Source organism: Schistocerca cancellata, chromosome 1 (genome assembly GCF_023864275.1).
Source record: "Schistocerca cancellata isolate TAMUIC-IGC-003103 chromosome 1, iqSchCanc2.1, whole genome shotgun sequence".
NCBI lineage: Eukaryota > Metazoa > Arthropoda > Insecta > Orthoptera > Acrididae > Schistocerca > Schistocerca cancellata.
In genome coordinates, this window is record NC_064626.1 from 350,275,570 (window position 1) to 350,303,434 (window position 27,865).

The 27,865-nt window shown below is 44.1% G+C and overlaps 1 protein-coding gene across 1 annotated transcript; it reads right to left on the reverse strand.

Moving 5' to 3' along the window:
• Positions 1–2,478: 2,478 nt before the first annotated feature.
• Positions 2,479–27,865, reverse strand: LOC126175388 (putative uncharacterized protein DDB_G0268364). Its single transcript, XM_049922210.1, has 4 exons — positions 27,707–27,865; positions 10,365–10,616; positions 6,143–6,394; positions 2,479–3,141 (listed from the first exon to the last, which is right to left on the reverse strand). The coding sequence occupies exons 1-4, from the start codon at positions 27,863–27,865 to the stop codon at positions 2,479–2,481; spliced, it is 1,326 nt and encodes a 441-aa protein (XP_049778167.1).

Consider the following 27,865-nt stretch of genomic DNA (forward strand, 5'->3'; position numbering starts at 1 on the left):
ACGCTTGTAGTGAGAGGTAAGAGGACACACGTCAAACAAACATTTTCCACAATTAGTCGACACATCTGGTTTTCTTTTTTCGATCCAACGAAATTTTCACGAGATGATACTGTTTTGGAACTCAACTGTGTTTTTGGTCAATTACAGCGCTATCTATCACGCAGCGACAAAAGATTTACATACAAAAGATACGTATTTATTCCAGTTAAATACATATTCACGATAAAAATAGGATTTTCACGTTTACGAGTAACATTATTGACAAATTGCCTACTTGCTTGTGTCACCGGTTTTGTAGACGACGTTGTTTGACTATTTTTCTGACTTTTCTACATCACGAGTGGCTGGCTTGTCAAAGCTTCACCCTCCATTGCTGGTGGTGGACAGCAATGACGGACAACAACCGCCAAACAAAAGTCGGCCAAATAACCCGAGACAGAAGCCGACAGGCAATCTGTTTTCAAGTTGCCACGAAAACTTTAACAACTTTGTAGTATTACTGTTGTCAAATCACACAATTACCTTGACACTAATTTCAGCGTTCTGTCTGGCCGCCATGTTCGGATAATAAAGCTGTATGGTAGATCAGGAGGCTCTACAAAAAAATTTATTAGTTAATGGGCGAGAAAAGTTTACATAGTGACGTTACACTTAACTTGGATTTATTCTCCTTTGTTTCAAAAAACTGCCAGCCCCACAGCCAATATCCGTTTTTAACATATCTACAGAACGTCTTATTTCCGATTAAGACTGTAATACGAGGTGCATTCAAGTTCTAAGGCCTCCGATTTTTTTTCTCCGGACTGGAAAGAGATAGAAACATGCGCATTGTTTTAAAATGAGGCGCGTTCATTGTCAATACGTCCCAGAGATGGCAGTACGGTACGGCAGATGGAATTTTACCGCCAGCGGTGAAAATGAGAACTGTTTTAAATACTTAAAATGGCGACGTTTTCCTTACTTGAACAGCGTGCAATCATTCGTTTTCTGAATTTGAGTGGTGTGAAACCAATTGAAATTCATAGACAGTTGAAGGAGACATGTGGTGATGGAGTTACGGATGTGTCGAAAGTGCGGTTCGTGGGTGCGACAGTTTAATGAAGGGAGAACATCATGTGGTAACAAACCGAAACAACCTCGGGCTCGCAAAAGCTGGTCTGACGACATGATCGAGAAAGTGGAGAGAATTGTTTTGGGGGATCGCCGAATGACGGTTGAACAGATCGCCTCCAGAGTTGGCATTTCTGTGGGTTCTGTGCACACAATCCTGCATGACGACCTAAAATACGAAATGTGTCATCCAGGTGGGTGCCACTAATGCTGACGGACGACCACATGGCTGCCCGTATGGCATGTTGCCAAGCAGTGTTGACGCGCAACGACAGCATGAATGGGACTTTCTTTTCGTCGGCTGCGACAATGGATGAGACGTGGATGCCATTTTTCAATCCAGAAACAAAGCGCCAGTCAGCTCAATGGAAGCACAGAGATTCACCACCACCAAAACAATTTCGGGTAACCGCCAGTGCTGAAAAAATGATGGTGTCCATGTTCTGGGACAGCGAGGGCGTAATCCTTACCCATTGCGTTCCAATGGGCACTACGGTAGCAGGTGCATCCTACGAAAATGTTTTGAAGAACAAATTCCTTCCTGCACTGCAACAAAAACGTCCGGGAAGGGCTGCGCGTGTGCTGTTTCACCAAGACAACGCACCCGCACATCGAGCTAACGTTACGCAACAGTTTCTTCATGATAACAACTTTGAAGTGATTCCTCATGCTCCCTACTCACCTGATCTGGCTCCTAGTGACTTTTGGATTTTTCCAACAATGAAAGACACTCTCCGTGGCCGCACATGCACCAGCCGTGCTGATATTGCCTCAGCGATTTTCCAGTGGTCAAAACAGACTCCTAAAGAAGCCTTCGCCGCTCCCATGAAATCATGGCGTCAGCGTTGTGAAAAATGTGTACGTCTGCAGGGCGATTACGTCGAGAAGTAACGTCAGTTTCATCGATTTCGGGTAAGTAGTTAATTAGAAAAAAAAATCGGAGGCCTTAGAACTTGAATGCACCTCGTAATATTCCCAAATAAAGCGCGGTTCCAAAAATTATCCGCGATTCTACAGAAACCTGATCGCCTGTGTGACACGTAACGTACGTTAGAACACACGGTGTCAATTGTCCATCAGCTCTATTTGACTATTTCATCAAATCATGGCCATAGCCGTTTCCTCGTCACCTGCCACGATAACATCGGAGGGATCACAGCAGTCGCAAGCTCTGACTCACACGGCGTTTAATCCGATCCTCTAGCTGGCCGTGACCTGCTCAAGCAAGTGACCACTGCTTTTGATCGAGCTGAGTTCCCGTGCTCGCCGCTTCCTACGGTAATACCGGGCCATCTCTGCTGCATGTAACAGACAGAGCATTCCCTCTGGGAGGCTGCAGGACAAGGGAAAGGAGCAGAAGGTGGGATCTCACCTGATCTCGTCGCAATTACCATCGGCGTCCCTCTGCTCCCCCGGTGGACAGGGGAAGAGCTCTTCAGGCCAATCCTCTTCTTTCAACTTTTTTATGGAGGGCGCCATGGACGTCAGGGGCGACTCCTCTGGTAACAGCGTCGTTGCCTGGGGCGACTCCTCTGCAATCTGCACCATTATCTGGGGCGACTCCTCTGCCACCTGCATCGCTGTCTGGGGCGACTCTTCTGCCACCTGCATCGCTGTCTGGGGCGACTCTTCTGCCACCTGCATCGCTGTCTGGGGCGACTCTTCTGCCATCTTCATCACTTCCTCCAGCAACTCACCCGACTTCATCTCTGCCTCTTGTGACTCATCTGTATCCAATGCACCCGCCAGTTCTGGCGAATCTGGCACGACTTCAGTAAAATACCCCCTGGTCAACACTGGTTGCTCCTCTTTAAGTTTCTTGAGCTGTTTCTGCTTCTGTCGCTGTGCCAGTGATTGTTCAAACAGCTCCATAACTTTCTTTCCCTCTGCATTATCCTGCGGCTCTATCTCAAGTGTCTCTGTCCCAAGTGACTCTGGCTCAATTAATGGCACCTGGTCATGTTTATGTTGCTCTCGCTGTGATTGCTCTCTGAGTATCTGGTCATTTTTCTGTTGCTGTGATAGTCGCATCTGCAGGGAACAAAAATAGTACACTGTATATTTCAGATTTTGCAAACTGGTCTGAGAACTATTTACAGTAGCATCACGACTATTGTATGGTCAGAAATGCGCAAGCCTCTTCATCTCTACATGACTACTGCAACCTATACCATTCATCAGGCATCACATCTACCCATCTAATTTTCAGGATTCTCCTGTAACTCTACATTCCAAAAGATTCTGTTATCTTCTTGTGTGAAATGTTTATCAACTACGTTTGACATTCCTACAAGCTATACTCCAGACAAATACCTTGATAAAAGACATCCTAACATATTAATTTATTTTCGTTGTTAATGTGTTTCTCTTTTCCAGAAATGTTTTTGTTGCTACTGCCAGTACGCATTTCGTATCCCTGTACTTCGCACATGGTCAGTTACCTTGCTTCCCAAACAGCAAAACACACCTACTACTTTTGGTGTCTCATTTCTTACTGTTATTCCTTCAGCATCTACCGATTTAACTAAACTACATTACATTATCATTACTTTACTTTTATTCATGTTCATCTTATAACATTTTTTGAAGACAGTGTCAGTTCCGTTGGTGTCTCTAATATAACTACTCTGAGGTGACAAAAATCATGGGATAATGTTATGGCGGTAATATCGAGCACACAACGTATAGCCGGCCGCGGTGGTCTAGCGGTTCTAGACGCGCTGTCCGGAACCGCGCGACTGCTACGGTCGCAGGTTCGAATCCTGCCTCGGGCATGGCTGTGTGTGATGTCCTTAGGTTAGTTAGGTTTAAGTAGTTCTAAGTTATAGGGGACTGATGACCTCCGATGTTAAGTTCCATAGTGCTCAGAGCCATTTGAACCATTTTGAACCACAACGTATACAAGGGCAGCGCATCGGAAGAGCTGTCATTTGTACTCAGGTGATTCACGTGAAAAGGTTTCCGATGTGATAACGGTCGGATGACGAGAATTAACAGACTTTGAAAGTGGAGCTAGATGCATGGAATATTTCATTTCGGAAATCGTTAGGGAATTCAATGTTACCAGATCTACAGTGTCAAGAGTGTGCCGAGAATACCAAATTTCAGGCGTTACCTCTCGCCACAGACAACGTAGTGGAAGATGGTCTTCACTTAACGACCGAGAGCAGCAACGTTTGCGTAGAGTTGTCAGTGTTAACAGACAAGTAACACTGCGTGAAATAATGGCAGGAATCAATGTGGACTTACAACAAAGTATCAATTAGTACTCCGTTTTGGCATTAATGGGCTATGGCAGCAGAAGACTGACTTGGGTGCCCTTCCTAACAGCACGACATCGCATGCCGCACCTCTCCTGGGCTTTTGACCATATCGGTTGGACCATAGACGGCTGGAAAACCGTGGCCTGGTCGGCTGAGTCCCGATTTCACTTGGCAAGAGCTGATGGTAGTGGTCGAGTGTGACGCAGATCCCACGAAACCATGGACCGAGGTTGTCAACAAAGCACTGTGCAAGCTGGTGGTGGCTGATGGTGGGCTATGTTTACATGGAACGGACTGGGTCCTTTGGTCCAGTCGAACCGATCATTGGCTGGAAATGGTTAGTTGGGCTACTTGTAGACCAAGTGCAGCCATTCATGGATTTTGTGTTCCCAAACAACAATGTATTTTTTTTTGTATGGATGAGAATGCGCCGTTTCACCATGCCACAATTCTTCGCGTTTGGTTCGAACATTCTGGACAATTCGAGCGAATGTTTTGGCCAACTAGATCACTCGACATGAATTCCGTAGAACATAATCGTGAGGTCATTTTCTGCATAAAATCCCGCAATTGTAGCACTTTTGCAATTATGAATGGCTATAGAGACAGCATGGGTCAATATTTCTACAGGGAACTTCCAACGACTTGTTGAGTCCATGCCACGTCGGCTTTCTGCGCTACGCCGGGCAAAAAGAGATCCGAACCATGTTAGGAGATATCCAACAACTTTTGTCACCTCAGTGTTACAATGTCATTAGCGAACATCAAAGTGTTTATTTCATCTTCCTCAACTTAAATTCCCTTCCCAAATTTCTCCTTGGTTTCTTTTAAAGATTTCTCAACGTACCGCCTGAATAATAGTGGGGATAGCGTGAACTCCTCTCTCACTCCCTTCTCCACTACTGCATTTATTTCATGTCCTTCCGCTCTTACTAGTAAAACTGCAGCTTGATTTCGGTACAAGTTATAGGTAACCTACAGCTACTTGTATCTTACCCCTGCTGCCTTCAGCATTTCAAGTGACGTATTAAACTCAACACTGTGAATAGCTGTCTCGAAACTTACGAATCGTGTAATCATAGTCTGTCATTCGTTAATATATCTTCTAAGACGAAGCATAGAGTTAATATTGCCTTACATTTCTATGCAATGGAAATCGATATTCCTCGAGGACTGCTTCTATCAGTTTTTTCCGTTTTGTGATAATTCATGTCAATATTTTGCAATCATGACATAATAAAGCGATGAGTCGATAATTTTCACATCCACCAGAACCTGCATTATTTGGAACTGTCATTATTACATTCCTCTTCAGGTCTGAAGTATATTACACTTGTCTCATACGTCTTGCTCAGCGGTGGAATAGTTTTGTCTTGTCTGGAGCTCCTAAGCAGCTCAATAATTCTGGAGGATTTAAAATAAGACTGTCTTGATTGCAAATTGTTTTACCTATTTATTGACAATGACCTATTAACATTATGAGGCAAAGATACATTAAAAATATGTGGATGCGGGCAGTATGAAGCAAAGTATCAGACAATGTAGCGGTCCCTACAACTGACAAGAACTATGAACTTTCGTGAGAAGTAATGTGGTGAGCCAACATCCGTCCTTTAATGCTAGTGTATTGCATTAAGACAAAAAGTATAAGAAAAATTAGGCAAATTAAAGCACAAGGGATGTAAAAGTGGGAATAAAATTCCGAAGTACAATTACAGTATCTACCAGAAACATGAGATATGATGAAACAAGAAAGAAATTGAAATTACCTGAAGTTTCTTGTCCTCTTCGTTGCCCGCTTCAAGTTTCTTGACCTCTTTATGTTTTTGTCGCTGAGCCATTGACTGTTCAAACATTTCCACAAGTTTCTGTCCCTCTTCAAGATCCTTTGGATCTATCTCAGGTAGCTCTGTCTCCAGTGCCTGTATGTCAAATTGCTGCGTCTGCTTTATAGGTTGCTGGTCAAATTTCTGTCGCTGTGGTTGCGACTTCTGAGGTTTCCGTTGCTGTGATTGTCGCATCTGCAGGGAACAAAAAGGGCACACTGTATATTTTGCAAACTACTGCGTTCAAGGTCTGAGAACTAACTATTTACGGCAGTATCGTGATTATTGTACAGTCAGAAATGTGCAAGCCTACTTATCTCTTATAATGCATGGTAAATCGTTTGACACAGGTGCGGTGAATTATTAATGCCTAGAGCAGTATAAACTGTCTACGAGAATTGGACGTTCCGTGTTACGGATGCATCTCTCTGGAATAAGTAACCAAAGGTGTATATTTGAGGACTCTTGTGTGAAGCGATTACAGAGATCGGACGTGTTTTATGTTGGAGAGATTTTGCTATTGTTGTGCGACGCTATTAAGCTCCAGTGTGAATGTTTAGTTAGTCGATGGCACAAAAAATAAATTCAAGAAAATAATACGCATTCAAAGAGTGTATTTATCAATTTGTAAAAGAAATGACAAACATTCTTCGGATATCGTAAATCGATCGGAGGTGCAGTGTGGAATGATAGTGCGAGCCTGCATCTCTTCGCGGTCAATATTCTTCGAGATAATATCTCAGAAGCAATAAACTTGTCTTTGATAAAAAAAGTTAGACACATCAGTCCATACGCATCATACAACATAGCACCTAGATGTGCCGAACGACGTTCGTAACGAAATAAACATTTTAGAGGTTTCAGGCGGAACAGTTCCGTCGAGGAGTATCAGCGAGATCGATGTTGTGGGACATATATCTAGCTCTCCTGTGGTATTTAAAACCAAAGAGTTATATTCTTTATCTTTTAAAAGACTGAAGCTAAAACCTAAATAAAACCACTGGAAATCATAACTAAAAATACCAAAAATAAATAACAAAGAGGTTTTTCTTAAACAAAATTTCTTGGATAAATAAATAAATTAGTAAAAATACAATAAACTCTACATGATCACTGCAACCTATACCTTTTGTAACTGCCTTGCTGTAGTCAAGCCTTGGTTTGCTATGCAGTGTTTACCCACTACTCTTCCCGCCATTGTGAATTTGACGAATCCTTGATGCCCCAGGACGTCACCTATCAAACCGATGCCTTCCTTTAATCAAACTGTACCACAGATTTCACAAACTGAATACAGTACTTCATCAGGCATCATGTCTACCCATCAAATCATCAGGATTCTTATATAACCCTACATTTCAAAAGAGTGTCATCTTCTTGTCTGAAATGTTTATCGAATACGTTTGAGATCCATAGAAGACTACACTGCAGACAAATACCTTGATAAAAGACTGCCAAACATTTTAATTAATTTTCGTTGTTAATGTGTTTCTTTTTTCCATAAATACTTCTGTTGCTATTGCCAGTACGCAATTCATATCTCTGTAATTCGGCCATGGTCAATTATTTTGGTTCCCAAATAGCGTAACACACCTATTACTTTTAGTGTCTCACTCGGTATTATTTTTTCAAAAATGGTTCAAATGGCTCTGAGCACTATGGGACTTAACTGCTAAGGTCATCAGTCCCCTAGAACTTAGAACTACTTAAACCTAACTAACCTAAGCACATCACACACATCCATGTCCGAGGCAGGATTCGAACCTGCGACCGTATCGGCCATATTATTTTTTCTTCAGCATATCCCGATTTAACAACACTACGTTACATTGTCATTACTTTACCTTTATTCATGTTCATATTATAACATCTTTTGAAGACAGTGTCAGTTCCGCTGGTGTCTCTAATATAATTACACTGAGGTGACAAAAATCATGGAATAGTGTCATGCACATATACAGATGGCGGCAGTATTGCGCACACAAAGTATATAAGCGTAGCGCATTGGTGGAGCTGTCGTTTGTACTCAGATGATTCATGTGAAAAGGTTTCCGATGTGATAATGGTCGCATGGAGGGAATTAACAGACTTTGAACGTGGGATGGTAGGTGGAGCTAGACGCATGGAATATTCCATTTCGGAAGTCGGTAGGGAATTCAATATTACGAGATCCACAGTGTGAAGAGTGTGCCGAGAATACCAAATTTCAGGCGTTACCTCTCACCACAGACAACGTAGTGGCGGATGGACTTCACTTAACGACCGAGAGCAGCGACGTATGCGTAGAGTTGTCAAGTGTTAATAAACAAGCAACTCTGCGTGTAATAATGGCATAAATCAATGTGGACTTACGACAAACGTATCCATTAGGACACTGCATTTTGTATGGGTTATGGCAGCAGAAGACTGACTTGGATGCTCTTTTTAACAGCACGACTTCGCACGCAGCGCCTCTCCTTGGCTTTTGACCATATCGGTTGGACTTTAGACGACTGGAAAACCGTGGCCTGGTCGGCTGAGTCCCGATTTCAGTTGGTAAGAGCTGATGGTAGTGAACGAGTGTGACGCAGATCCCACGAAACCATGGACAGAAGTTCTCAACAGGGCACTGTGCAAGCTGGTAGTGGCTGATGGTGGGCTGTGGTTGCATGGAACGGACTGGGTTCTCTGGTCCAGTCGAACCGATCATTGACTACGAATGGTTACGTGGGGCTACTTGTAGACCAAGTGCAGCCATTCATGGATTTCGCGTTCCCGAACAAATATGGATTTTTTTGTATGGATGAGAACGCGCCGTTTCACCGTGCCACAGTCGTTCGCGAATGGTTTACCGAACAACCAGGACAATTCGAGTTAATGTTTTGGCCAGCTAGATCGCACGACTTGAACCTCGTAGAGCATTTATTGGACATAATCGAGAGGCCATTTCCTGCATAAAATCCCGCACTGATAACACTTTTGAAAGTATGGACGGCTATAGAGGCAGGATGTGTCAATATTTCTACAGGGGACTTCCAACGACTTGTTGAGTCCATGCCACGTAGGGTTTCTGCGCTACGCCCGGCAAAAAGAGGTCCAACTCTGTGTTAGGAGATATCCCACGACTTTTGTCACCTCAGTGTTATAAAGTCGTTAGCAAACATCAAAGTTTTTATTTCTTCTCCCTCAACTTAAGTTCCCTTCCGAAATTTCTCTTTGGTTTCTTTTACAGATTTCTCAAAGTACCGCCTTAATAATACTGGGGATAGCGTGATCTCCTCTTTCGTTCTCTTCTCAACTACTGCATGTATTTCATGTCCTTCCGCTCTTATAACTGCAGCCTGATTTCGGTACAAGTTATAGGTAACCTATAGCTACTTGTATCATACCCCTGCTGCCTTCAGCATTTCAAGTGACGTATTAAACTCAGGACTGGCACCTAAGAATCGTGTAATAGTAGTCTGTCATTCCTTAATATACCTTCTAAGACGAAACGTAGAGTTAGTATTACCTCTCGCGTTCTTACATTTCTACGCAATGGAAACCGATCTTCTCCGAGATCTGCTTCTATCAGCTTTTCTGTTTTGTGATCATTCATGTTAGTATTTTGCAATCATGACCTATTAAAGCGGTGAGTCGATAATATTCACATCTACCAGAACCTGCATTCTTTGGGACTGTCATTATTTCATTCTTCTCCAGGTCTGAAGAATATTACGCTTGTCTCATACATCTTGCTCAGCGGTGGAATAGTTTTGTCTTGTCTGGAGCTCCTAAGCAGCTCAATAATTCTGAAAGATTTAAAATAAGACTGTCTTGGTCGTAAGTTGTTTTATCTATTTATTGACAATTACGGGTTGGCCCTTGTGGGGCATTTCCAGTTAACATAATAACATTATGAGGCAGACATATATTAAAAATATGTAGATGGGGGTAGTATGAAGCAAAGTATGAGACTGTAGCAGTCCCTACAACTGACAAGAACTATGAACTTACGTGAGAAGTAATGTGGTGAGCCAACATCCGTCCTTTAATGTTAGCATATTGCATTAAGACAAAAAGTATAAGGAAAATTAGGCAAATTAAAGCATAAGGGATGTAAAAGTGGGAATAAAATTCCAAAGTACAATTACAGTATCTACCAGAAACATGAGATATGATGAAACAAGAAAAAAATTGAAATTACCTGAAGTTTCTTGTCCTCTTCGTTGCCCGCTTCAAGTTTCTTGACCTCTTTATGTTTATGTCGCTGAGCCATTGATTGTTCAAACATTTCCACAAGTTTCTGTCCCTCTTCAAGATCCTTTGGATCTATCTCAGGTAGCTCTGTCTCCTGTGCCTGTATCTCAAATTGCTGCGTCTGTTTTATAGATTGCTGGTCAAGTTTCTGTCGTTGTGGCTGTGATTCCTCAGGTTTCTGTTGTTGTGATTGTCGTATCTGCAGGGAACAAAACGGATACACTGTATATTTCACAAACTGCTGCGTTCAAGGTCTGACAACTAACATTTTACGGTAGTATCGTGACTAATGTATGGTTAGAAATGTGCAAGCCTATTCATCTCTACATGATTACTGGAACCTATACCGTTTGTAACTGCCTTGTTGCAGTCAAGCCTTGGTTTGCTATACAGTGTTTATCCCCCATCCTTCCCGCCATTGTGAATTTGACGAAACCTTGATGCTCCAGTACGTCACCTATCAAACTGATGCCTTCTTTTAGTCAAGGTGTACCACAAATTTCCCCAACTTAGTACAGTACTTGATCAGGCATCATGTCTACCCGTCTAATCTACTGCATTCTCCTACAACACTACATTTCAAAACATTGTGTCAACTTCTTGTCTGAAATGTTTATCGACTACGTTTGACATCCGTACAAGACTACACTCCAGCAAATACCTCGATAAAGGACATCTTAACATTTCAATTTATTGTCTTTGTTTATGTGTTTCTCCTTTCCAGAAATAATTTTGTTGCTACTGCCAGTACGTATTTCATATCTCCGTACTTTGGCGATGGTCAGTTACTTTGGTTCCCAAATAGCGAAACACAAAATGGTTCAAATGGCTCTGAGCACTATGGGACTTAACTTCTGCGGTCATCAGTCCCCTAGAACTTAGAACTACTTAAACCTAACTAACCTAAGCACATCACACACATCCATGCCCGAGGCAGGATTCGAACCTGCGACTGTAGCGCCTAGAACCACTCGGCCACCCAGGCCGACAGCAAAACACACCTACTACTTTTAGTGTCTCATTTGGTATTGTTTTTCCTTCTGCATCTCCCGATTTAACTAAACTACGTTACATTATTATTGCTTTACTTTTATTGATGTTCATTTTATAACATCCTTTTAGACAGTGTCAGTTCCGCTGGTGTCTCTAATATAATAGTGGGATAGTGTTATGCACATACACAGATTGCGGTAGTATTGTGCACACAAAGTACATAAGCGTAGCGCATTGATGGAGCTGTCATTTGTACTCAGGTGATTCATGTGAAAAGGTTTCCAATGTGATAATGGCCGCATGACGGGAATTAACAGACTTTGAACGTGGGATGGTAGATGGAGCTAGACGCATGGAATATTCCATTCCGGAAATCGTTAGAGAATTCAATATTACGAGATTCACTGTGTCAAGAGTGTGCCGAGAATACCAAATTTCAGGCGTTACCTCTCGCCACAGACAACGTAGTGGCGGATGGACTTCACTTAACGACCGAGAGCAGCGACGTATGCGTAGAGTTGTCAGTGTTAACAGGCAAGCAAAACTGCGTGATATAATGGCAGAAATCATTGTGGACTTACGACAAACGTATATATTAGGACACTGCACTTGGCATTAATGGGCTATGGCAGCAGAAGAATGACTTGGGTGCCCTTTTTAACAGCACGACATGGCATGCAGCGCCTCTCCTGGGCTCGTGACCATATAAGTTGGACCCTAGCCGACTGGAAAACCGTGGCCTGGTCGGCTAAGTCCCGATTTCAGTTGGTAGTGCTCAAGTGTGACGCAGATCCCACGAAACCATGGGCCGAAGTTGTCAACAAGGCACTGTGCAAGCTGGTGGTGGCTGACGGTGAGCTATGTTTGCATGGAACGGACTGGGTTCTCTGGTCCAGTTGTACCGATCATTGACTGGAAATGATTATATTGGGCTACTGGTAGACCAAGTGCAGCCATTCATGGATTTCGTGTTCGCAAACAACAATGTATAATTTTTGGATGAGAATGCTCCGTTTCACCATGCCGCATTTGTTCACGTTTGGTTTAAAGAACATTCTGGACAATTCGAGCGAATATTTTAGCCAACGAGATCGCACGACATGAATCCCGTAGAATGTTTATTGGACGTAATCGAGAGGTCATTTTCTGCATAAAATTCCGCATTTGTAACACTTTTGGAATTATGGACGACTATAGATGTAGCATGGGTCAATATTTCTACAGGGGACTTCCAACGACTTGGTGAGTCCATGGCACGTCGGGTTCTGCGCTACGCCGGGCAAAAAGAAGTCCGAACCATGTTAGGAGATATCCCACGACTTTTATCACCTCAGTGTTACAATGTCGTTAGCGGACATCAATGTTTTTATTTCTTCTCTCTCAACTTAAATGATCTAATACAGTACGTAGCCAACCGCCTTCCGACGTACACAGCACGGAGCGTTGCGTACAGTGGGCAAAATTTAAATATAATGCCGTCGAGTGCACAAGATATGTCAGATCTCGCAGTTGGCCGTACAAATGTAGAGTTGTGAAGACAAGAGTATACAGTCATAGTAAGAAACATTAAGGGTATATGACTTTTCTAACCAACGAGGTGAAGAAAAGTGGTTGCACAGCTAAACTGCATATGCAGAAAACAATTAATCAGGTAAATACTAGAACTGTTAAAATTAGATTAGAGCAGGTACAGCGATAAAGTAGTGTACAGACACAAGCTGTGTAGAAGGTAAATTACGTTTATAAAGTATGAAATTGTTGAAACCTGCCTAACGATAATACTTAAAATGAAAGTAAAATATAACAAGTCACAGCATAATAAACCAGTTAGAAGATAAAGGCATGAATACTGTTGCGTAACAGTCACGACGAAGAACGATTGATGGATCAGTATTTTGGGTGTCATGATATAATAAAACGGTTTCTGCCAACCAACTGATCATTCAATAATCTATCTTTCTCTGCACCGGGGTGCATAAGAATTTCGATTTCTTCTAAAAGATTTAGCTTTTTCGCTCTGCGGGCGGTATGGAGTACATGGAAATTCTTTAACGTCGGGGACCGGTGGCCACCAGATTTTTTGTGTTCAGAAATAATCTGCCTTTTCTTGTTAAATAATATTTACTAAACCTCGTTCGAAATTTTGAGTCTGGCCTACATATGAAGCTTCACAGTCGACGCACTCAATTCTATAAACACTGGAGTCAACGTATTTGTCTTTGGTAGATAGTTCATTACGGAGGTACCAATACTGGACTCGAAAAGAGTGTCGTATACTCCAGCACCCTCGACTTAGATCTTTCAGTGCACGACCAAATTCTTCTTGGAGCATAATATCTCCCTTTTCTTGTTCATCTAATTTCTTCTTTCTTTCTGTAATACACACTAAACAAAACAAGAAGCGCAGGTACATTTGAAATGTCGAGAGTCATCCGCTTTACACTCTTTGCTCATAAACAATTACAATTTTGCACGAATTAATTTTCCTTCCTGGAATATACTATCTCAGAATTAAATTAAAACAATTCCTCTTGCCCCTGTCCTGACCAGAGTTTTCTGGAGATTTCTCTAGGTCGTAAGCGAAATGTTGAAACTGGGAGTCCCCTCCCAAATATTCCACACTGGAACTGGCTCTGACCCACTATCAGCTCTCCTGGTATTTGATCGAAAATTCCCTGACCTTCCAGTGCTGACTCTATGACTGTCGCACAGCCAGCTCTACTATTACGGTTAGAGAACGGAAAGTGTAAATAAAAAAGTCTGTAATACTGGTTTCAAGTTGGTTCTCTTGCGTAGTCCTATACATTCCTTTCCTTTTCCAGCATCCCCTTTTTTACTGAGTACTCGCTTTTCATATGAGGTCGTAACATTAGTAAAGGTGCTTCTTTTTCTCCGAAGGTCTCTTTAATACTCTTATAGGCTGCATCTATCTTTCCCACAAATGAAACACAAATGAAAAGTGATTACTACAGCAGAGATAGAACGGTAATGATGCCTTTCCAGAGTATCTCCACAGTTATATATAAATGCACTAACAATTTTTAAATGAGGATAGTATTAATTTTGTTTCTCCTTCCTGTGGCCATTTCCCTGAGCACTTAGCTTCAAATGTCTCTTACTATCAAATGTATTCTGTCCAATATTCATTCTTCTTATTAAACATCCATCTCACTACTTCAAATGTGAATAGTCTCTCAACTAATATAGGTACTGATGCATGATATACTCACGAATATATTGGGTGTTCCAGAAATGTTTCATCATACATCGGGGGGTTCTAGAGGGGCCAAAGAAGCTAAAGAGCGTTAGACGTGAGCGCATTCTACGAGATTAGCCCTTCGGCAGCAAACGTCACTGTCTGTTGATGGACCGTAGGTGGAACGCTTCGCAATGTTGTTTGTTTTTCAGCGATTGCGATTGATTGCCACGATCGGCAGTGGAAAAGATGGAGCTAACTCCTGCGTAGAAAGGTCTTGTCTCCTACGAATTCGACGTTCTGTTGCCTCGGTGGATGACGGTTTCTGTCACAGGTTTCCCTCCGCAGTTTATTTTCCTCCTGGAATCCTCTAAAATCCCCAATGTTTTTCGGTGCACAGGAGAAAAATAAACTGCAAATGGAAACCCATGTTTCTCCTGTGGATCGTTAGGTACATTTTCACTGGTGTTTCGGCGGAAATTTGCAATTTAGTTTTTACAACAGGTAGCTGGAGTCAGCCCAAACAAATCCTGCACATGATGCCTTTAGTATGACAACAGCGTCGACGGAAAGCTTCAGTTTGTTTCCCATTACAAACAAAATAATTTCTAAAAGTTGAATTTTACGTGCCCATTCGATAGAGCGATGCCAAATTAATCTAGAGCGATATTCGGTTTTCTCGGTGTTTATTAACAGGAACAGAATAACGAGAACTCCAGTAGCGACTGAGCAGCGCTTCTTCATAGCTGCAGCAGTGCGCTCCATCGAATGGGCACATAAAATTCCACTTTTAGAAAATCATTTTGTTTTTAATGGGAAACAAATCGACGCTTGCCAGCGACGCTGGGGAACACATGGAAGATGTGATGAGCTGGACTTACCTGGGCTGACTCCAGCTATACGTAGGAAAACAGAAACTGCAAATATGTACATGCCGTTACTTAATAATAATTATTATTATTAATATCATTACGATTATTATTTCTATTACTACGCTGATACATAACATCGTAATCAATCAAAACATGGAACAACTCCAAGAAATGTTAAAAATACGTCCTACTGTATAAATAGAAACAGTAGGTCCAAAAAAAAAAAGCTACAAATAGAGCTTCTACAGCTTAGCATTACTCTTCAAGCCCTTCCTGATCTGCCTTTTTCAGTTTCTGTCCATCTCATTTTTTAGATGTCTGTAGTCTTTATTGCTAACATCATTTGCTGATTTTTTATAATTTCCGCTTTCGTCAGTTATGTTCAGTCTCTTGTGTGTGATCTACAGATAGCTCCCGGGCTCTGTCTTTTTACAATATATGTTCCTCTCTCAGAGGCCACCCATTTGTCTTTTGTTGCCGGCCGGAGTGGCCGAGCGGTTAAAGGCGCTACAGTCTGGAACCGCACGACCGCTACGGTCGCAGGTTCGAATCCTGCCTCGGGAATGGATGTGTGTGATGTCCTTAGGTTAGTTAGGTTTAAGTAGTTCTAAGTTCTAGGGGACTTATGACCACAGCAGTTGAGTCCCATAGTGCTCAGAGCCATTTGAACCATTTTTTTTGTCTTTTGTTGTATTCCTTTCTCTAGTTACAGTCAATTGTTGCCTAATGATCACTTTGAAACCTCCTCAATCAGAGGTTCTCTTAAATTACGTGGATCACATATTCTTAACTTTCTATCTCACAGCAGTTTCTTCGGTTCATTCTAGCATCCATAACCAGTAAACAACGGAGTCACAGGAAATGTTCGCAGTTTAAAATTTAGTTTCTAAATCTCTGTCTACTATTATATAATCTATATGACACATTCCTGTGTCTCTGGCTCTCTTCCACCTATGCATCTTTCATTCCTTATTCTGAAATCAAGTGTCAGCAATGATTAAATTGTTGTCTATGCTAAATTCAGCTAGGTGGCTTTCACGTTCATTTCTTTCTCTTGGATATGTTATACTTTTTGCCTTCTCTTTCTTTTCTGTTACCGAATTCCAGTCCGTCGTCACAATTATATTTTCGTTTCCCTTAACGATCTTACTAATTTATTTTTCTCGTCATACATTCTTTGAATCTCTTCATCTGTGGCGCTGATAGGCACAGAAACGGTGTACTACTGTTGTGGTTGATGACTTTGCGTCTGCGTATGTCGATTACCATACGAAATTTGTGGGTGGATTAAAGATTTATTGGTACAGGGGATGCAGCGTATAATAATGACTTAGGTGACCATCTAGCAAGTGAAACGATTCCGTTCAAGGGTTTTTTACGACGAATTTCGAAAAGAAGGTGAGGAAAATGAAAAATTAATTAGTCAGGAAAGGGGAATGTATAAACTTCTCCATGAGAAAAAAACTCTAACATTGTTTTCGTAATGTCGAGGTCGGCATGCCTGTTATTTGTGGTCACAAACAACAGTGGAGAAACGTCATTTTCAGTACTAAAGTAGATCAGAAAGAGCCTTAGAGCCTCTATATTAGTTGACAGGTTCACCGTTTTGATTTCGCTTAGTGCTGAAAGTGATATTTCAAGACAACTAACGGTAACTGCCGTAGTTCGAATCGTAGGCATAAACCGAGTAGTCAATAAAATTCCAGAATGAGATTTTCACTCTGCAGCGGAGTGTGCGCAGTTAATTGTTCAGCGCACACTCCGCTGCAGAGTGAAAATCTCATTCTGGAAACATCCCCCAGGCTGTGGCTAAGCCATGTCTCCGCAATATCCTTTTTTACAGGAGTGCTAGTTCTGCAAGGTTCGCAGGAGAGCTTCTGTAAAGTTTGGAAGGTAGGAGACGAGGTACTGGCAGAAGTAAAGCTGTGAGTACCGGACGTGAGTCGTGCTTCGGTAGCTCAGTTGGTAGAGCACTTGCCCGCGAAAGGCAAAGGTCCCGAGTTCGAGTCTCGGTCGGGCACACAGTTTTAATCTGCCAGGAAGTTTCATTTCAGCGCACACTCCGCTGCAGAGTGAAAATCTCATTCTGGAAACATCCCCCAGGCTGTGGCTAAGCCATGTCTCCGCAATATCCTTTCTTTCAGGAGTGCTAGTTCTGCAAGGTTCGCAGGAGAGCTTCTGTAAAGTTTGGAAGGTAGGAGACGAGGTACTGGCAGAAGTAAAGCTGTGAGTACCGGACGTGAGTCGTGCTTCGGTAGCTCAGTTGGCAGTCAGCCTTCGGCGGCGCAGCGGTTCGGACGGTGTTTACGTCCCTGCCGCACGTCTGCGCGAGAGGTGTTTACGTTACGTGTGTAGCGGTGTGTGGCGGTATACATAGAACGAATCATGGCCTTGTCGTTCCGCAAATCGACACTGAAATTTAGTTTTGCTAACGAATATGCTCGACCGAAGGCTTACGAGATCGAACGTTATTTACGGGACGAGGTGAAAATCGAACCTGACGTTCTAGTTGGAATACACTTATCTATAGTCAGCAGTGTGGTCTATGTCAAGCTCATAAATGAAGCGGCATGTGACGAACTACTACTTCGACACCGACAAGGACTTCGTTTCTGTCATTCGGACGGGAATGTTGGAGCGGTAACAGTTGAACACGCCGGCATGGGCCTCCGCACGATCCGCGTCTTTGAGCTTCCATTCGAAGTGCCAGAAGAATTGGTGACAGACGCCCTGCGTCCTTACGGAACGGTCCTATCCCACGTGGCTGAAAAATGGGCGAGTTTCAAGACGTATCCTGTCCTCAATGGCGTCAGACAAATACGGATCGAACTCCGAAAACACGTCCCGTCATACTTGTACATCGCCGGTTGTCGGGCGATTGTCATTTATGACGGGCAACCAAGGACGTGCTCTGGATGTGGGAAGGAGGGACACATACGTTCTGAGTGTGCTCAACGAAGGTTATTACAGCTGCCACGGGATGATCCACCCCTCACGCCGCATCCGACTGTGCTCCCCATGACTTACGTCGCCGCATTACGCGATGACGTGGGCCGCGAGACAGACGCCTACCTGAACACACAGACAGCGGCGGATCGTGGCGAGCCACAGAAAGACGACGTTGCGGTGGACCGCCTGCAGCAGTCACAGGACGCTCTCTCTTCGGTTCCGCTTGCGGCCCCTTCAGATAACGCACTTGGAGACGTCGATCATACGACGGCGCATGATTCCGACGTCCCCCACGAACAACTGGAGACCATGCTGACCTCTGATTCCGAGGCCCGGCAACGTAAACAGCGATCACCAAAACGCCGGAAGAAGCGCCGCCTCACGGTGGAGAACGACCACTCTGATCTAGCAGACAATTCTGAGACGTTTACGGGTACAGAACAGACGACCATGGATACAGAAGAACTGCCTAGCGTGGATGCAACGGTGGCCAGCGGGACGGCGGCACGACCTACCGCTGACGATGCTCCAGACACAGCGAAGGCGCTCGATCGACGGCAACAGGCTACTGAGGAGGCTACGGCACCTGCACCGCACGACAACGATGGGACACTAGGGGACTGGTCAGAAGACCCACCACCGTGGGGAACAGATGATGCCGGAGGAACTGCTCCCACGCACCCTCCCGGTGTAAGACCGGCAGAGTGCACGGACTAACGGCTGACCATATGAGAGGACGGCGGGGGACGTTAGTACGGCAGCAGCCTATGTACGGAAGAATTAGCGACCGTACAGTGCCCTATCTACGTTGACAGCCATGCAACAAGCTTATCGGATAGGGTCTGTTAACATCAATAGCATTGGGACGCCGGTAAAAATCAAGATGCTCAGTGACATGATAAAGGCTGCGGATTTAGACATAGCACTATTACAAGAAGTTCGGATACTTCCCCCCTCGGACTTTTACGGTTACGACATTTACTGTTCCCCGTGTGACGAGAGGGGCGTTGGCACAGCTATACTATTAAAGGAAGGGATACGTGCAGACGAAGTAGAATATTTGCCTTCTGCCCGTGGTACGGCCGTGACCATAGGTGGAATACGTTTGATCAACATATACGCACCGTCAGGCTCGGATAAGAGAAGGGACAGAGCAGATTTTTACGCCCATGAGATTACACCGTTGTTCCAGGGACGATACGATGGTTGCATACTCGGCGGAGATTTTAATTGTGTGCTCAATAGAAAAGACCAACAACCTAACTATACTACTAGCCAAGAACTTAGGGAGCTGGTCAACGGGATGGAATTAGTCGATACATGGGACCTGAAGTATCGCAACCAACCAGGATATACATTTTTTACTAGCCACTCCGCGGGCCGTTTGGACCGGATCTACGTTTCAAGGGCGTTAGCAATGTCGACGGTGGAAGCAGAAATATGGCCGACGGCGTTTACAGACCACGAGGCATATATTTGTACGGTTAACCTTAATAGACAGCAGGTGTGGAGACGGAGGGGTAATTGGAAGATGAACGTCTCCCACCTGCGAGATGCAGAATGCCGACGCATGGTGGAGGACGCGTGGCATGGCTGCCTCCGTCGACGAAATTCTTTCGGTTCTGTCCTGCAGTGGTGGATCGAGTGCGCGAAGCCAGCTTTACGGAGGACGTTAATAGGTTACGGGAAGGAGGTTTCTCAATGGCAGCGCACGACCACTGAGTTTTACTTTACGGCTCTCCGGGAACTGTTAGCTCAACCACCTACACCAGAACGCCAGACGGCCGTCCACCGAGTTAAGGCGAAGCTGGTACAACTTGCGACGCAGCGGATGGCAGGTACGATGATACGCGCGAGGTCGCAGGATTTCCTGCCCAACGAGGTTCCCTCGATGCATTATGTGATCAAGGAAAGACGAAGAAGACGCAGGAATTTAATACATGAGATCGATCTCGGCGATGGCCGTCGTTTTACAACACAGAGGGGCATAGCACAGGCGATCACGGATCATTTTAGCAGATTCTATGCGAGCAACGGGGAGGGTCAGAGGGAGCTGGGGAACGTCCTGGAAGAGATCCCAGACGCGACGAGTGTGAACGGGGAAGCGGACGGGTTATCTGAAATTACGTGTGAAGAGCTGGAGGAGGCGATTACACGAGGTGCTTGCAACAAGTCCCCAGGTCCAGACGGATTCCCGTTGGAATTTTACCGTGCCTTTATGACCATTATGACACCGATGTGGCTATGTATGTTTAATGAGCTTCTGCGGCAAGAAGTACCGGTTCACATTCAGTTCACGGAAGGGCTCATGATACCAATACCGAAGCCCCGTGGTGGCAAACGGCCTTGTGATTATCGCCCCTTGACCCTCCTCAATAGTGACTACAAGATCTTCATGCGCATCCTGGGAAGTCGTATCAAAAATTCGCTGGAGAATCGAATACATGCCGATCAGACTTGTCTTGGCGGCATCAGTAATATCCACACAGCCTTGGGAGACTATCGTGACGTCGTCGCCCTCGCGGCTGCATGCCGCCTCCGGGGGGCGATGGTTGCAGTAGATTTCGATCATGCTTTTGATCGCGTGGATCATGTGTACCTCGCGGCTGTGATGAACAGGATGGGTGTCTCGCCATTATTGACCAATGCTGTGATGCGGTTGTTGCACGGCGCCAGATCAGCGATGGTGGTCAACGGAGGGAGAACTGAGTATTTTAAGATCTTAAGATCAGTGAGACAGGGTTGCCCCTCGTCGATCCTCCTTTATGCGATCGCCTTAGAACCGTGCCTCACAGGCCTTCGCCGCCGTCTTACCGGGATCTCCCTACGGCAATTATCATTCAAATGCAGAGCATACGCGGATGATATTGTGTTCCTCGTACGGAATGAGAGGGAGACTCAAACAGCACTGGATTGGCTACAGACGTATGGGATGGCTGCTGGAAGCGTGGTCAACTACCGAAAATCACAATTCATGCATGTGGGGCGTGGACTAGAACCAGGAACGGAAGGACCCTTACCTGCGGTGGAAACCCTCCGCTGTTTGGGTATCACCTTTCATAAAGAGACAGCGATAACGGCTGCGGACAACTACCGAAGGCTGTTACTCAGAGTCCGCACGGCAGTACGACTAAACGCCCTACGGTCGATGGATATGCTGCAGCGAGTGTTACTCGTCAACCTTTATCTCGCGCCCATGATGTGCCACCTGACACACCTTCTTCCCTTGACGCGCACGATGGCTATGAGGATTCAGGCGGCTTTTGGGTACTATGTATGCCTGGGACAACTCTTTAAGGTACAGTACAACACGCTTACCCTCCCAGCGCGAGAGGGGGGCGTTGGTTTAGTGAACGTGCACGAGAAGGCGCGTGCCATGTATATTAATACTATGCTCAAACGGTGGCGCAACAGGAATCACTCGCTTACGGGGACGATCATCGAAGAACTCGTACCCACATCGCATCTTCCTCCAGTCAGTGTCGGCCATATATCACCCCCTTTAACGTATGTGCGCACGTTCCTCGTGGAACACAGTTACGTTCGAGAGCGTTTACCGACGACCCGACAGTCGACATCGAAGGACGTATACCATCTGCTTCTTCGACAGATCGCCCGGAATAGGGTGGAACGCACACGTCCAGCTGTTAATTGGCACGTGGTGTGGCGCACGGTCCACCACCCCCACCTACCTACATCAGTCAGGTCAACATGGTACATTGTCGTCAACCGAAAATACCCTACAAATGAGAAAAAGTACGCAATACATTTGGCGGATTCGCCCTTGTGTCAACGATGCGGCGTGCTGGATACGGACGACCATCGGCTGGTCTGCGGCGAGGCATTGGCTGTCTGGACTCTCGCAAGAAAAATAATAGCGTTCATGCGGCGCACTATCTATACAGCAGTCTGTTCTGACATAGTATTTTTTTCCAGAAGAAACGTATTTCCCGCGTCATAAGACGAACGCAGTGGCGTGGATCACAGGTATGACGGCCCATTACATCTATAGAGACACACGTACGAACTTACTGAACGTCCTGGATTACTGGCAATACTTGCAAGATGGACACACAAAACCATTACGGCTACAAAAGTACAAGGATTGGTATGCCAATTTCCTGGTAACGGTTTTTGCGGACCCGCCATATCCTTGGGGTGTGCCGGGTGCGCAAAGATGAGCGGCGGTGCTTTCGTTGTGAAACCGACCAAATAATGTGATCGACTAAGAACACTATGCGAGTATGCGACCTACGAAAAACTCACGCTTGAACAGTTAGCAAATGGATGTACTTCAAATTTTGTTTTCATATCCATAAATACTTTTCTTTAGAGTGCCGGAGGTGGCCCCATTTTGATTTTGTTGTTATTTCATGCTGCATGGTAGGACGGCAGCGAGGTTCCTTCCAGAACAGTTATCATGTGTCAGGACGTACTATGTTTATTTTGTGAATAATAAAGGTTAAAAAAAAAAAAAAAAAAAAAAAAAAAAGTTGGTAGAGCACTTGCCCGCGAAAGGCAAAGGTCCCGAGTTCGAGTCTCGGTCGGGTACACAGTTTTAATCTGCCAGGAAGTTTCATTTCAGCGCACACTCCGCTGCAGAGTGAAAATCTCATTCTGGAAACATCCCCCAGGCTGTGGCTAAGCCATGTCCCCGCAATATCCTTTCTTTCAGGAGTGCTAGTTCTGCAAGGTTCGCAGGAGAGCTTCTGTAAAGTTTGGAAGGTAGGAGACGAGGTACTGGTAGAAGTAAAGCTGTGAGTACCGGACGTGAGTCGTGCTTCGGTAGCTCAGTTGGTAGAGCACTTGCCCGCGAAAGGCAAAGGTCCCGAGTTCGGGTCTCGGTCGGGCACACAGTTTTAATCTGCCAGGAAGTTTCAGTCAATAAAATTCTTTGAAACTTTTGTTTCTTTCATTGTGTTCGACCTAAACATCAGTAAAATTAGTTTGGTTGTTATATTTTTCTCGGAGCATTTTTTATAGAAAATAATTAGTGTTGAAACCTCTAATTATTTCAGTTAATTGTATTTGTAACATCAGTTCATTAAATTATAAATCTTTTGTAAAATTTTACACAGCTGACTAATAATCTTAAATAACACATTACGAGTTTTTAATTAAATATGGTGTTTTTCAGTGCTAGAGGCTACAAAGTTTCTCCATAGGTTCATCCTAGTGGTCTAACGATACTTAATATGGCCATTGCTAAAACTTTCTCGACACTACACTCAGTGTGTTCAGTGGGATAACAGACTGAATGTGGCCGCGCGTAGTGGCCACGTGGTTTGAGGTGCCATGTCACGGATTGTGAAGCTCCTCCCGTCAGAGGTTCGAGTCCTCCCTCGGGCATGGGTGTGTGTGTTGTTCTTAGCAAAGTTAGGTTAAGTAGTGTGTAAGTCTAGAGAGCGATGACCTCAGCAGTTTGGTCCCTTAGGACTTCACACACACACACAGAACGGAGAGAGTTCGGACCAGCCACAAATTAAGGGTCTCAGAAGGGGCAGCCTCGGCCCCTTTCTATGTTCGTGTTTGTCGAGAATCTCTAGAGGATGAATGTTCACGAGTGACAGAAACAGAGCACAGGGCACTCCTGTTTATAAAAGGGATTAAAAAACGGGTACACTAATATCTTTAACGTACGTTTGTTGTGGGATCACAGAGCATATCATAAAGTCGAACGTTTCGTTGTTCCTGAAAAAAAAAAAAAAAGCTTGTAAGATTCGTCACAGGTTCATAGAAATCAGCTCGCGTGATACACATTCGTTCTTTTTAAACATGATATTCTGCATTTAGTAGAGACAATCTTACGGATTATCTTCGTAAATTTCTGATGGGCTTAAAACATTTTTGACTAACAAAACCCTGTGCATTATACTGCCTAGCGAACGAAGGTAACCGTAGATGTACCCTATGGACGTGTAATAGGATAGCTAACATTGTTAACATTTCCAAAATACTTGGAAAATGTCGCTGATGGAAGATCGTAAGGAACTGCTGAACTACTAAGAAATTAAAGATGGAGCATGATACAGTTAATTAAAATTCTTGTCAGTGCCAGAATTTTTTTTTAATCTGATTTTGTTCGTTTTCGTTCGTTGTATCTGCTCGGAGCGGACGTCGCAAGACACCCGTTTCAGTTCGACGTTGATCTATTAACTCAGTTTTTTTTATTACAGAGGGTAGCTAACCCGGTGACCGAAAACGCTGAGTTACCGTGCCGGCATAAATGTGATTTGCAGAGTATCCCTGTTGATGTAGAACACTCACACCCAAGCCCAAGAGAGGACTCGAACCTCCAGCGGGAGGAGCCGCACAGTCCGTGTCATGGCGCCTCAAACCACGCGGCCACTCAGCGCGGCTGTGTTTTTTTTTTTTTTTTTTTTTTTGTTCGTAGTGTTTAGTCGTTGCGGACGTCACATGACTTCCGTGTTCAAGTTCGTTTGTTGATCCTTCCACTCAGTTTCTTTGTTGCAGAGGCCAACCAGGTCTCTGACCGAACACGCTGAGCTAAGGTGCCGGCTGAATTCGAACCCATATCACCCGCTTAGAAAGCAGTTGCGCTAGCCACTGCGCCACACTGGCACTGCAGCTGCATAGCATATCCTAGTGTATATCTCCTTCGATGATACGCATTCCAATTCACGCCTCAGCCTATTGACATCCCCCTTCTAAACTTGCACCAATATTTCAGAGGTTTTCCAATATTGAAATAGTATCGTGGCACTGCACAGAATGGGTTTAATCCTGCCTGTATCTCAGTCATAAGTGATATACTGATCGTACACAGTTGATACTCCTGAGACATATTGAGTCTCACCTTTATTTACGATAACGATGTAGAACGAAGCAATGAATTAAAGTTTGTAGCAGCATCAACGTCAACCCCAGGTCTCTGACTTTGCAAACAGATAACGCCAGGCACGGCACCACACTGGCGCTATAGCTACCAGAACTGCTCAGCATACCCGCATATGTCTTCCTGATTAACATACCACGTACGCCTGAGGCACAGGTAGGATTCACCCCTTTTCGCTCATTGCTAAGGGGCTATTCCAATATCAGAGAGCCTATGAAATACTGATGCGAGTTTAGAAGGGTAACGGCAATGGTTGAGGCATGAACTGGAATTTGTATCGGCGAGGAAGACGTACTAGGGTATTCCACGCAGGTATTGTCGCTGTAGTTCCGGCGTGGCGCAGTGGATAGCGCAGCTGCGTAATAGAGAGGAGATGTGGGTTCGAATTCTGGCAATGGTGCAAATTTTATTCTTTGCTTTGTCCTGCATCATTATCGTAAATCAACGGAGACTCAATATGTCTCAGGAATATTAACTGTGTACGATTGCTAAAACAGTAGTTTCACCGAATTTTACTAAATGGCAGCTACCTTTATATGTTTATAAACGCACCAAAATGGCCATAACAAACTACAATAATCCGATGGTATCCGTTTATAAGAACACTGGTAGATTGCTAGAGCCTTTCACAGTTTAAAAAATTCGAGTGCGATATTTTGAACTAAATACATCGACCATGAGGTACGCTTGGGAAAAGCCTAGAGACACAGGAAGATACCAGCTGAATAATATAATTTTGAGACAGAAATTGCGAAATCAGCTACTGGATTGTAAGGCGAACCAGAAAGAGATGCAGATTAAAGTCATAACGTAATAACCAGGAAAAGTAAGGTCAAGCTAAACACGAAGACTTACTGTACAAGGGCGTAAAAGGTACGATAAAACGTTCGAGCTTCTCTGAACTGTGGACACTGCAATATAGAATACTAATATAAGTACGTCAGTTGGAGAGTAGACATCCATAAAAAAAGATAATCACAGAAATTTACAGAGAGATGAAGGTATAATAAAGGTAATTGCAAAGATGTTGTGGCCAACAGAAGAAATATTTATTGTTCGACAAAAGAAGGAATTACAAAAATGTCCAGGAGAAGAAAGCGTAAACATATGTCATATGGCTGTCCTATGCCGTATCGACACTATGCTTCCCTGGTAGCAGTAATTGGTAATCGTTTAAGGCACGAAGAGGCCTTTGTTCAGTCTTCACTTTCATGTTACCCCGTTACAAGGGACAACGAGATATCAACACTGGTCTGTAGAGAAATCGAGTGGGCAATGCCACAGCTGTTATTAAGCCCCATGGGGCTTTTTCGCGCTCTGAAAATGAAAATGACTGAATATTTGCCCAATATGCTTATTTTGATTGGCGATAGTGCTCTGGATAAACCACTTAAGTGTTTATAAGAGCACTGGTAGATTGCTAGAGCCTTTAACAGTTTAACAGACGGCAAATCATCGAGTAAAATTGAAGTGATATCAGGTGTTCCCCAGGGAAGCTTCCTGGGACCTCTGCTGTTCCTGATCTATATAAATGACCTCGGTGACAATCTGAGCAGTTCTCTTAGGTTGTTCGCAGATGATGCTGTAATTTACCGTCTAGTAAGGTCATCCGAAGACCAGTATGAGTTGCAAAGCGATTTAGAAAAGATTGCTGTATGGTGTGGCAGGTGGCAGTTGACGCTAAATAACGAAAAGTGTGAGGTGATCCACATGAGTTCCAAAAGAAATCCGTTGGAATTCGATTACTCGATAAATAGTACAATTCTCAAGGCTGTCAATTCAACTAAGTACCTGGGTGTTTAAATTACGAACAACTTCAGTTGGAAAGACCACATAGATAATAATGTGGGGAAGGCGAGCCGAAGGTTGCGTTTCATTGGCAGGACACTTAGAAGACGCAACAAGTCCACTAAAGAGACAGCTTACACTACACTCGTTCGTCCTCTGTTAGAATATTGCTGCGCGGTGTGGGATCCTTACCAGGTGGGATTGACGGAGGACATCGAAAGGGTGCAAAAAAGGGCAGCTCGTTTTGCATTATCACGTAGTAGGGGAGAGAGTGTGGCAGATATGATACGCGAATTTGGATGGAAGTCATTAAAGCAAAGACGTTTTTCGTCGCGGCGAGATCTATTTACGAAATTTCAGTCACCAACTTTCTCTTCCGAATGCGAAAATATTTTGTTGAGCCCATCCTACATAGGTAGAAGTGATCATCAAAATAAAATAAGAGAAATCAGAGCTCGAACAGAAAGGTTCAGGTGTTCGTTTTTCCCGCGCGCTGTTCGTGAGTGGAACGGTAGAGAGATAGTATGATTGTGGTTCGATGAACCTTCTGCCAAGCACTTAAATGTGAATTGCAGAGTAATCATGTAGCTGTAGATGTAGATGTAGATTTGGAATTGAGGAGGTAATCAGCTTACCAGGTGCATGGTATCTCTCGCTTTCTTCAGCAGCTCGGCGACGTCAATCTTTCCTTCCATTGGGTTGGTGGGAAGCAGCACGACTACAAAGTCAACGTCGCTTTTGTTTGCCTCGGACCTGTCCCTCCGGTTATCGTTTTTGGGCGCTGGAGCTGGCAT